The sequence below is a fragment of the Physeter macrocephalus genome, unplaced genomic scaffold, assembly GCF_002837175.3.
Source record: "Physeter macrocephalus isolate SW-GA unplaced genomic scaffold, ASM283717v5 random_515, whole genome shotgun sequence".
NCBI lineage: Eukaryota > Metazoa > Chordata > Mammalia > Artiodactyla > Physeteridae > Physeter > Physeter macrocephalus.
Genome location: NW_021145825.1, coordinates 32,575 through 44,899, shown reverse-complemented (window position 1 = coordinate 44,899; position 12,325 = coordinate 32,575). Strand labels below are relative to the sequence as shown.

The following is a 12,325-nucleotide window of genomic DNA, read 5'->3' as shown; positions in this document are numbered from 1 at the left end:
TCAACAGCTAGACGGCAACAAAGATCCAGTTGGTGACAGTAACTGGAGTAGGTATTATGGTAGATTAAAGATAGCTGCAAATTATTTGACACTCTTCCCTTCGAGAGGTGGGGTCTGTGCCCCTCCTGAATCTGAGTAGGCTCTGTAACTGTTTTGACCAGACATGACTCAGCCAGCTTCTGGCCCCAGACTTTGAAAGGTTGGCCACTTCCCCACTTCCTACCCCTGGAACACCCTCTGGCGGCCTTGAGCCACCACGTGTGAAGACTCACTACTGAGACCATATATTGGGAAAGCCATGGATAGGTGCTCTAGCTGACAGTCCCACGTGAGCCCAGCCTTCCAGCCATCCCTGCTAAGATGCCAGACATGTGTGAACCTGACTCGGACCCTTCAGACCAGACCATATGCAAACTGAATACCACAGAGTGACCTCAGTCAATGCCATATGGAGCAAAAGAATCACCTGGCCCAAATTCCTAACCCACAAAATCATGAGAGATAATAAAACAGCTATTGTTTTGAACAGTTAAGCTGTGGGGAAATTTGTTATGCAGCAACAGCTAGCTGAAACTTGTGATAACACTTGGCATGCTGAATCTCATAATTACTAAGACTCATCTCTTCTGCCCTGGGATGGGGCACATTGGGGAAGGGGGTACACTGGCTTAGGCAATGTCTCTAACATTTGAGATACATGGGGCAATGGTAATTTATATGGAAAGTGAACTTGATTATTGTTAAGTGGCAATGATGTGCTGAGGAAGAAAATAACAGGCTCAGGACAGACATTTATCAATCCGTGGCCCAGTGTGAAAGCCAGGAGGCTTCGATATCAGTGTTTAAAGACTCTTGTCTACTGCAGCCTGTACTGGTGAAGGCCCGGAACCTGCCTGAAAAGGGTGGAGCTCTGCAGCAGGCCAAAAAGATGACTCTGCTAAAGCCTGTGCTCCAGTCATGGTCACAGAAGGGAAGGAGTGGGACACTGAAACCTAGCACAGGGACATCTGGTAGATGGGCTTAAGGATCTTGAACCCCAGATTCCCATTAGCCCCCTGAGCCAGTAGAAGTGGCCCATTCCCTCTTGCTTAAGAATAGCAGCCTCTTACCTGGAGACCACGCAAAGTTCCCCCGTGGTGGTTAATTGTTTTTTTTTTTTTTTCCCCGTGAGGCTTGCGGGACCTCAGTTCCCTGACCTGGGACCAAACCTGGACCCCAGCAATGAAAGCCCAGAATCCCAACCACTAGGCCAGCAGGGAGCTCCCTGTGATGGTAATTCTGTGTGTCAGCTTGACAGGGATAAGGGAGCCCAGATAACTGGTAAACAGATTCTTTCTGGGTGTGTCTGTGAGGGTGTGTCCAGTAGAGATCAGCATTTGAATTGGTAGCCCGGATAAGACATGGCCCTCACCAGTGTGGGTGGGCCTCACCTAATCTGTTGGGGGCCCAAACAGAACAAAAAGGCAAAGGAAGGGTAAATTGAGCAGGGACATCCATCTTCTTCTGCCCTCGGACATCCGCGCTCCTGGTTCTCAGACCTCCACACACAGACTTAACCAAACCACCGGCTTTCCTGGTTCTCCAGCTTGCAGACAGCCGATCGCGGAGCTTCGTGGCCTCCATAATCACATGAGCCAATTTTTATAATAAATCTCTTCTTTCTTTCTATCTATCTATCTATCTATCTCTATATCCTACTGGTTCTGTTTCGCTGGAGAACGCTGACTAATACAGCCCCTAAGGTAGAAGCCTTGAAGCCATGCTTTCCCTCCTCACGATCTGCTCCCCTAAATCCCTCTCTGCTTCTGGACCAATAATTATGATCGAGTCTCCCCACAGCCCAGCTGGGCAAGTCCCGTCCCTGCCATGAGAGAATTGAGAAGATTCCCCACACTGGCTGCAGAAACTGGCCGAGATGTGCCAGCAGGAACAAGAACATGTCCAAGGTGGGTCCTGAGGGTTCTGGTGGGAAGAGAGCAGAATATTAGGTTGGGTGAGGGAGAGTTTACAGACATGGAGCCACTCCCCCGAGGCTCAGGATGTGATCTGGCAAGACCCCTGGAGCCAGTCCTGATATGCCACTGAGAAGGCTCCTCGAAGTGTGGAAGAAATGGTGGCCCCACTAAATAAGACGGAGGTAACAGAACGATCTTGGCAGGGTATTGAGAAGGGACCAAAAGGCTCAGAGGTGGACGTAAGACCAGAGAACCCAGCTGGCTGCATGCTCAGAGGGCCCACAGGAGCTGCCTTCACCCAAGCAAAAGGAATGCACGGGTGAGGAGCACTGATACCACAGGGGGCTCGGGGGGCTGCCTCTAAGGCCAGAGGGGTGGGCAGTACCTTGGGGCTGGGCTCCCAGAGGTCAGCGGGGATGACAGGATTCCAGAGAGCAGAGGTTGGTTTGATGTAACTATCAGAACGGGAGCAAGCCCAAGTGGTGGCCAGGGAGCTTGGGCCTGCAGGGTTCTGTGCTGATGGCTCGCAGACCATGGTATTCCCAGGGACTATGGCAACCATGATATTTCGTGACTTTTATCATCAAAGAAAGATGGAAAACAAGTAAACAGGAGGCTAACGCCAGCTGCTAATGGAAAAATCTCAACCCCTCATCCAGTTTCCGGGCCCAAGTCAGTCCTCAGACCCAGAGGTCACTGATTGAAAGGGAGGCTGGGTCCCCTTGAGAAGAATGTTGTAATGCCAGAGCAAACATTTGTAGCAGCAATTCCACCAGGCCTTCCCCAAAGGGACCCACAGCCATTTCCAAGAAGTAACTGTACACTGGGACAAGGGGAATACTGGAAATTTCAAGGGGAGTTGGGTACATGGTCTGAGTGGGCCTTTGGTCATCAGATAAATAGAGTCCCTGGACTTCTCTCCTCTGTCTACATTCACTCCCTGGGTGATGGCACCCTCTCTCATAGCTGTCAATAACATCTGTACATCACCAGCTCCCACATGTATTTCCCAAGTCAGACCTCCTCTGTGATCTTCAGTTTCATATCTCTCTGCCCACCTGACCTCTCCCCTGGGATGTCTAATGGGCATCTCAACGTGGTCCGCAGCGAAGTCCAGATCTGCCCACCCTTTCCTGCTCCAAGCCCACCTCTCCTGCAGTCTTCCCATCTCAGTAAATGACAACACCATTCTTCTAGTTGCTCAGACACTGAAACCTGGCAGTAGTCCTGGATCTCTCTTTTTTCTCACACCGCATACCCGATCGGTCAGCAAATCCCATTGGAATTATTCAGAACATACCCAGAATCCAACTACTTCTCACCACCTCCACTACTACTTCCTTGGTGACCAAGCCATCATCTTTCCCCCAGATTATTGCGATGGTGTCCTAAACAACCCCGCTACTGCCCTTGCCCCACAGTCTAACTGTAATACAGTGACTCCTCTCTGCTCAAAATCCCACAGTGGCCCCCATCACACTCAGAGTAACAGTTAAAGTGCTTCCAGTGGCCTACCTGATCCTGCGTGGCCCACCAAGCCCCCTGCCCCCTGACCGCTTCTTCCTCTGGCTCACTGGACGCTATTTCTCCACCACACCAGGCAGGCTCCAGCCTCAGGGCCCCTCGCCAGTGCCCTCTGCCCAGAATCTCTTCACCTGCACGCCCTGCTCCCCCACCTCCTTCAGTATTTTGTTCAAATGTCACTTCAGTGAGGGCTTCGTCTTATTTAAAATGATAACACCTTCCCTCACCACACTCCCCGCACTTTGCACTGATGCGTGTGCTTTATATGTTGCTTCTTTAGATGTTTACTGGTTTCTTTATTATTATTATTATTTTTCAAATTATTTGTTTATTTTTGGCTGCGCCGGGTCTTCGTTGCGGCATGCGGGATCTTTAGTTGTGACATGCATGCGGGATCTAGTTCCCCGACCAGGGATTGAACCTGGGCCTACTGCATTGGGGGTGCAGAGTTTTACTCACCGAACCACCAGAGAAGTCCCTGTGGTCATAGTTTCTCTCCCTCGTTAGAAAATAAACTCTGGGAAGGCTCTATTTTATTTCACCCCTGTATCTCTAGCGCTGAGGACAGTGCCAGGAGTATTCACTGCTATTTGTGGAATGGATGAATGAATGAACGGAAAGTAGAGGTCGTATCCGTCAGCGGCCCAGCTCTACGCCATTTACCCCTACATTCACGCGCAGACTTTACTCCGAGCAAATGAAGGTGGCGCCCTCGGAGGACGTTGGGAGGGAGCGGGCGGGGGGTGGCGGGGAGTAGCGGCCGGGATTAGCGGGCCTGGAACCGAGGGGCGGGGCCCCCAGGCGGCGCCGTCGTCACGGAAACGGCTCCCTGCGCCGAACTACAACTCCCAGCGGCCCCCGCGGCTTCCGGTTGGCAAGATGGTGGCGCGCGGGAGGAAGCGTGTGGCGCAGGACTCTGAGAAGGGGATTCTGAGCCCGCCGGGCTACTCAGGTGAGGGGCTGCGGGACGCGGGGCCGGGGGACGGCCAGGCTTCGTCGGGAGGAGGCTCGGGGTCGGCAGTGGCTCGGGGCCCCCAGGAGCAGCCACACAGTTGGACACGAGCCCCGGAAGGTTGTGAGGCCCGGGGCCTCCTAAGACCCACGCGGCGCCCTGTTCTCATCTGGCTCCACTCGCCCGGGACGAGCCTAGTTTGGCCAGCGCTTCCCTTGAGTGAAGCCACCTCTGTCTACACTCTCCCAGGGCGAACCCGCGTCTGTCTACACTCTCCCCCTGAGGTGCGCCCATCCGCTTACCAGCTCCCCTTTGCAGTTCCTAGTCCAGCCCCCTCAGCGCTCACCTGGCCTGTGCCCTCCGCACTGGTTCTCCTGCCTTTCGTTTTCCACCCAGGAGCCAGAATGTTCTTTCTAAAGTCAGATTTAAATCAGATCTTGCCTCACACGCCCATACTCACTGAACTCCCTCCAGTGGCTAAAGTTAGCACCTAAAACAAAATCCAGACATCCCACCATTGACCTGCGTGGCCCCAGCTAACCTACAGCTCTGTCTTTCTGTTCCTCTGAGGCAACAAGCTCTTTACACCCTCAGCATTTTTGTACTTACTGGGTCTTCTTCCTCAGACAGCTCTGCGCTGTTACATGGCTTCCTGTCATTCTGGTCTGAGCTTTAATGTTTCTTCCTCAAAGAGTTGGTCCCGATCGATGCCTGTCCTAAGGCTTCTGCCACCCATCACCCTGCACTACTTCACTCTGTGTGTTTCCTTCCTATTTGATACGACCTTGTTACATGCTTACTTGTCCTTTTCTCCCTTCACTATGTGAGCTTCCTGAGTGCAGGGATTGCAACTGTATCCTCACTGTGCTCTGAAGAAGGTGGTGAGAAAAGCAGAACAGTCCTTAGCTTGATGAGGATTAAAGTTTATGGGAATGCCAGCTATGATCCTTATCATCGCACAAGGGACTTCCCTGGCGGTCCAGTGGTTAGGACTCCGTGCTTCCACTTCAGGGGGCACGGGTTCGATCCCTGGTCGGGGAACTAAGATCCTGCATGCCATGGTGTGGCCAAAAAAAAAAAAAAAATCACACAAATAGAGACATAGAGACCATGAGAGAAGTTAAGAAGGCACAGAGCAGGTGGATCTAACCTGGCGTGTAAAGCTCTCCTGAGGAAGTGAAGTGAAAATCTGAAGAATGGGTGGAAGGACGAGGGTTGATGTTTCAGGAAGGGGAGAGCATGTGTGAGGCCCTGGCTTATTGGAGGAACAGAGGGGAGGCCAGAGGGGCCAGCGTGTGGTGTGGAGGGGGGAGGGTGGGGTGAGAAGAGGCTGCAGAGGTGGCCACGGTAAGGATTTGGCTGTTTACCCCAAGAGCAGCGGAGTTTGAACTTCTCTCCTTTCGCATCCTGTTCACATTGTGTCTCCCGCAAGCTTGGGAGCCCTTTCTGGGCAGATTATCTGTTCACCCTCCCAGCCTGCATAATACCCTGCACAGGCCTTGCCTAGGGGAAGGGCTCAGTGAAGGATGGATGGACGGACAGACACACAGGACTAGAAAGGGACAGCCTGAACCTGACTTTCATGCTGTCCCTCCCCGCCCCCATTTTCCTTCCAGCCATTCCCATCAAATTCTCTGAAAAGCAGCAGTCTTCTCATTACCTCTATGTGAGAGAGCACAAAGTTCGAGAAGGCACCAAGTCTTCCTGGCCTCAGAAACGGACCCTTTTTGTCCTCAATGTGCCCCCATACTGCACAGAGGTAAGCTGGTGTCTGGGAGGGAACCTGAGCCTGGGGCAGGGGCTCCAGGCAGAGCTGGGCTCCTACGGGCCCCCCACCAAGTCCTTAGTGGTGAAGTGGAAACAGCTAACTGAAGCCCTGAGGGGTGGTATCTGTAAGGCTGCCTCTCTTGTGACAGGAGATTGGCCTTTTAAAGGATGTTGTAAAAAATATAATTCTCTAGGGAACCCAGAGCTTTCTATGTGTTACCCAGAATTGTTTGAGTTATGTGTTTTTTTCCCCCTGATTATAAAATTGATACATGTCCATTGCAGGTACTGTTAATAATACAGCTGAAATGTTCTGTTGCTTAAAGCGATCGATGCGTAACTGTTTCTGTCTACCATAATTCCATATGAAGACAGAGACATGTGTTCTCAAACATTTTTCTTGAGTATTGTGAAAGTTGTGCCAACTACTTGTGTGACATCTGACAACATAATCATTGTCTTTTTTTTAAAAAAATTGAGGGACAGGACTTCCCTGGTGGTCCAGTGGTTAAGACTCCGTGCTCCTAATGCAGGGGGCCCAGGTTCGATCTCTGGTTGGGGAAATAGATCCCGCATGCCACAACTAAGAGTCTGCATGCCACAACGAATATCCCTTGTGCTGCAGCTAAGACCCAGCACAGCCAAATAAATAAATAAATGTTAAAAAAAAATAAAAATCTGATACACGTCCATAGTAAAAAATAGGAAAAGTAGAAGAAAATAAAATTACCTCTGAGTCTACTATGCAGACATGTCTGTTAATTTTTTTTCACAAAAGCTGTTAAATTTAGTATTTCATTAATTTACAGAAGAGAAACTAAGGGAATTGCTGGATTTTCGATGTTTTTTTTTTTTTTTTCAGAAAAGAAATACTAATTTCTAAAAGATTCCTCTACAGTTAAAGAGAAAAAGAAACAATGAGAGGAGAGGGTGTCATTTTTAACCTTTACTGAAGACTAGTGTATGTACGGAGAACGGCCTGGACCCAAGTGTAGCACTCACTGCATTTCACAAACTGAGCAAACCTGTGTCATTGGTACCCAGGTCGAGAAACAGAACATCACCCGCACCCCCAGAAATCCCGTCATGCCCCCCCCACACCAAGGATAACCAGCATCCTGATTCCAACGGAGTAGATTTAACTTTTTTTTTTTTGGCTGTGCCTCGCAGCATGTGGGATCTTAGTTCCCCAACCAGGGATTGAACCCGTTCCCCCTGCAGTGGAAGCATGGCGCCCTAGTCACTAGACAGCCAGGGAATTCCCAGATTTAACTCTTTTTTAAATGGCTGATTCAGGTAGTAAAACTTAGTTGGTTGTCTTATAAAATCAGAGTACTCAGAATAAAACTAAAAATGTCCCCACCTGTTCTTGTAATAATTTTTTTAAAAAGTTGAGAACCCTCTCCTACTTTATGAATCATTCACTTTTTAAAAAAAATTTATTTTATTATTTATTTATTTTTGGCTGCGTTGGGTCTTCGTTGCTGCGTGCGGGCTTTCTCTAGTTGCGGCGAGCGGGGGTTACTCTTCGTTGCGGTGCACGGACTTCTCATTGCGGTGGCTTCTCTTTTTGCGGAGCTCGGGCTCTAGGCGCATGGGCTTCAGTAGTTGTGGCTCGCGGGCTCTAGAGCGCAGGCTCAGTAGTTGTGGCTCGCGGGCTCTAGAGCACAGGCTCAGTAGTTGTGGTGCACAGGCTTACTTGCTCTGCGGCATGTGGGATCTTCCTGGACCAGGGCTCGAACCCGTGTCCCCTGCATTGGCAGGCGGATTCTTAACCACTGCGCCACCAGGGAAGTCCCGGATCGTTCACTTTCAAACGGAGAAATCCCTTTCAGGAACAGACCAAGCGTACCCTGGGCACGTGCTTCTACAGAGTCCTGTCATAAAGCCAAAAACCTTATACCTGAATTTTGTCTCACCTCTGTCTCCTCCCTCCCGAGTCCCCGGCCAGTGGACTTTTTACCCACAGCTTTGAACATGAAAATTCACAAGGTTGCTGTCTGGGGCCGTGGGGGGCCGGGGTTGTGACCTCTGTGTGGTGGCTTGCCCAGGCCCTCTGCGCACGCCCCCAGGTTGGACTCCGAGACCTTCTGGGCCCCGGTCCCCTGGCAGTGCTGCCCAGGGCGGAGGGAGGCTCCAGAAAGGCCCTCTAGCCGCTCATACTGTGCTTCTCTCCGGCCACGGCAGGAGTGCCTGTCCCGCCTCCTGTCCCCCTGCGGCCCTGTCCAGTCGGTGGAGTTACAGGAGAAGCCGGATCTTGCTGAGAGCGCAAAGGAGCCAAAGTCAAAGTTCTTTCACCGCAAGCCAGTTCCTGTAAGCCTCCACTACTGGGGTCTGCTTGAATGATGGTGTGGGTCGGGCTAGGGCAGCGTCCCCAGTGTGTCAGGGGAAGGTGGCGTCGGGGGCGGCAGTGGGATTTTCACGCGTCCCCTGTGCTCAGGCCAGTCCTGGCCTCTGTGGTCTAGGAGGGCTGTCACGTAAACAGCTTCCACTCCTTTCCCAGATTTGCCATGTCCTTTAGCTTCCTGTCCGGCTCTTTCCACCGTCCTGGGTGAAAGCTCAGAGGCGTCTCTGCTCACTGCCCGAGGGGCCTCCCTGAGCCACCCCCTGCGTCCGCATTGAGGTCGATGCCTCCTTAGGCTTGGTGGCCCGGGCCTCGTTCCCTGTGTGCCTTGAGCCCACACCTCCTCCTGTTTAGTGGAGTTTGAACTAGTGAGCGCCGCATCTGTCTGTCCACTCCTGGCCCAGGGAGACACGCTCTTCACTGAATCCCTCCCACACCTGGAACAAAGGCCCTGAGTGTCTCACCTCTCCCTGGTGAACAGGTGGGATCGGGTCATTTTTAGCAGAAGTTGCATAACTGGGAGTGTGGCCACCCCACCCCTGGATTAGAACAACCTCCTGGTTACCTTCACGTTCAGGAACAGCCCAGCACATCTCCCCCAGCTCCTCGACAAGTCAGGCTGAGGGCAGCGGGGAGCCCTTGGGCCAGGCCTGGGATGCCTGGGCGGATGGGAAGGCTCCCGGCACTGACATCTCTCCTCCTCCCAGGGGTTCCAGGTGGCCTACGTGGTGTTCCAGAAGCCACGTGGGGTGGCAGCTGCCTTGGCCCTGAAGGGCCCTCTGCTGGTCTCGACAGAGAGTCACCCTGTGAAGAGCGGCGTTTGCAGTCAGTAGCTCGGGTGCCAGCTGGCGCCTCCTTCCTGGGCCCGGGTCGGGGAGGGCAGCTTGGAGGGCTGGCGTCTGCCGTGTCCCCTCGCCCTCAGAGCAGCTGTGGGAGGCTTGAGCTTGGCACTTGGGGTGGGCATAGGTGAGGGCCCAGCTCGCCACCACTAGGCTCTTCCTCACCCCGGAACCCTGGCCCACGAGTCTCCATCGCTGCGGCCTGTGTGAGAAGATCCCGACTGGCCTGCCAGATCCTGGGCGGGGCCCCGAGGGCCGGGCCTGGAATCCCGTCTCTCTCGCTCCCTTCTCCCCCAGAGTGGATCAGAGACTACGCAGACTCGGTGCCGGACCCAGAGGCCCTGAGGGTCGAGGTGGACACGTTCATGGAGACGTACGACCAGAAGATGGCTGAGGTGGGGCTTCCGCACGGGCGGCTGGTGGAGTCCAGGCTCCTCTCTCTCTGCTGAGTGCTGGGCCTCCTGGCTGGGTAACGTAGTCTCGGAATGGTCTCTAGGGAACGGACCGTCGAGGGTGGAGGAGGAGGCAGCGTTGGCATGTCTGCCCTCCGCCCTTCCCCCACACTCAGCCGCTCACACTGTGCCGGGTGCAGAGGGAGCAGCCGGTGCCGCGGTGCCAGGGTGGTCCTGGGCACGGGGGGGAGAGCGGAGAGGAGGAGGTGAGGTACTCCTGGGGCTGCAGGGCGGCTCCCGGGCACCTGCCCATCACAGGGCCACGTTCTTTGCAGGAGGAGGCCAAGGCCAAGGAGGAGGAAGGGGTCCCTGACGAGGAGGGCTGGGTGAAGGTGACCCGCCGCGGCCGGCGGCCGGTGCTCCCGAGGACGGAGGCAGCCAGCCTGCGGGTGCTGGAGAGGGAGAAGCGGAAGCGTGCACGCAAGGAGCTGCTCAACTTCTACGCCTGGCAGCACCGCGAGACCAAGATGGAGCGTAAGGGCGCACCCCAGGCCTCTGTCCTCCGGCCCCCTGCCCTGCGCGCCCGGGCTGTGGCCGCGGTCTTGTGGCCCCGCTGCCATCCCTGGCCAGACACGGAGCTCCTCACGGCAGGCGCTAGGCCTGCGGGCGGGTAGGGCGTTCTTGGGCGCAGACTTCCCAACAGGCTCTGGGGTTAGGGTCCCAGCCTGGCAGCGGCCCCGTGTCGTGGGCTCCCTGTTGCTCCCGAGGCAGCTGCGGGTGCCTCTGGGTATTGAGGCTGCACGGGCACCTGGGATGTAGGCCCCACCTCCAGGCCCGTCAGCCTCCGGCAAGGAGCCACACGCAGAGGGTGGCTTTCAGAAGCTCACGGCAGGGCTGTGTTGGGGCGGGGCGGGGGGCGGCCTTGGGGGAGAGCGCCTGCGGGGAGCCCCTGACCACCTGTGGCTGCTCTCGGTGGCAATGACGCCGAGCCGGCGGCCCGGGCCGCCTGGTCTCCTGCTGGCAGGACGGCTTCCCCGTGGACCCGGGAGAGGGTCCTGGCCTCGCACGGGGGAGGCCCTGAGGTCACACCGCGCTCTCACCCGCCTCACCGCTCCTGCCCACACCCTGCCCACCCCTCCTTCCGCTCCTTGGCTCTGCGCTGCTCTGGACCCGCCTGACAGGGGCCTCCACCAGCCTCCCCTCCCTTGGGCTCACAGCCCCACACCCGGCGCCCCGACCCGGTCCCTCGGTGACCACAGAGTCGTCGCGTGAATTCGGTGGCGGTCTCGGGGTGGAGGCCCCTTATCCCTGACGCGCGCCCCCGGCCTGATAGCTGCCGTGAGGAGGGGCTGGGAGAGGCGTCCCGGGGGTCGCCCAGCAGCCCCAGAGCCTTCTTCCTTTGCCGTGGGGGGCGTGTTGGAGGCGGGCTGGTAAGGGGCAAGAGCCTTTTTGCTCTCTGCTTTCTCTCTGACCTGCTGAATTTTCCGCCTGAAACCTCGGCGTGCCTCCTGCTCCACCTCAGCCTCTGCCCTCCGCCTGGGCTGCAGTCCGGTTCCGGTCCCCCCCCCCCCCCGCAGAGGCGACGGGGGTCCGTGCTGAGCCTGCTTTCTCTCTGACCTGCTGAATTTTCCGCCTGAAACCTCGGCGTGCCTCCTGCTCCACCTCAGCCTCTGCCCTCCGCCTGGGCTGCAGTCCGGTTCCGGTCCCCCCCCCCCCCCCCCCGCAGAGGCGACGGGGGTCCGTGCTGAGCGCCCCCAGCGGGGAGTAGGGGCTGAGGGAGGGGCTGCTGCCCTCGCGAGTGGGGGGCAGCGGGGGCAGCTCCCGCGCGGCCCGTCTGATCCCGGCCGTCTCCTCTTCCCCCTTTCGCCGCAGATCTCGCGCAGCTGCGCAAGAAGTTCCAGGAGGACAAGCAGAGGATCGAGCTGATGCGGGCCCAGCGCAAGTTCCGACCCTACTGAGCCTCTCCCGCCCGTGGGCCCCGTGGAGAGGGGTGGTGACTGGGTGGCAGTGCGTGGCCAGCGAGGACACAGGGCCTGCAACACTCATCCCAGAGGCCGTGCCCAGGCTGAGGAGCCACGCGTCAGCCCCGGAGATCTGAGCCCACGTGATGTGGGGTGCAGGACAGTGCCACCCCTTGGTTCCTGTGCTTCGGCAGTCCTGGGGCCCGGCGCAAGGACTTGGACTCCGGAAGCCACTGGCCCAGGAAGTGGCTCCTTCCCTGTCCTGGGCTCTGTCCCCAGCCTGTCTCTGGACTCGACTCTCAGGGCTAAGCGTCTGCTGTGTTCTCCCCTTCCTCCTAACGAAGCAGCCCCCGTGGGCGGTGAGACAGCCTCAGAAGCAGAGAGAATACAAGAACATTTTATTTTTCATCTAGCTGGGCGGCAAGAGAAGGCTACAAAAGGTCGGTGGGCCTATCCCAGCCCCTCTCTATGCCTGCTGCCCAGTCTGTGTGACTCCCACACCCAGACGCTGTCTCCCCCTTGAAGTCACAGATGTCAGAGTCAGAATCTTGTATCCCGCCCCCCCCCCCCCCCCGCCCTCCCACAGGATTC

The 12,325-nt window shown here is 56.0% G+C and overlaps 1 protein-coding gene across 1 annotated transcript; it reads left to right on the top strand.

Moving 5' to 3' along the window:
• The first annotated feature begins 4,341 nt into the window (after positions 1 to 4,341).
• On the top strand, positions 4,342 to 12,319 carry RRP7A (ribosomal RNA processing 7 homolog A). Its single transcript, XM_007099865.4, has 7 exons — positions 4,342 to 4,431; positions 6,048 to 6,190; positions 8,386 to 8,511; positions 9,250 to 9,367; positions 9,679 to 9,776; positions 10,109 to 10,307; positions 11,646 to 12,319. Exons 1-7 carry the CDS (start codon positions 4,359 to 4,361, stop codon positions 11,729 to 11,731), a joined length of 843 nt encoding a protein of 280 aa, XP_007099927.2. The 5' UTR covers positions 4,342 to 4,358; the 3' UTR covers positions 11,732 to 12,319.
• Positions 12,320 to 12,325: the final 6 nt, after the last annotated feature.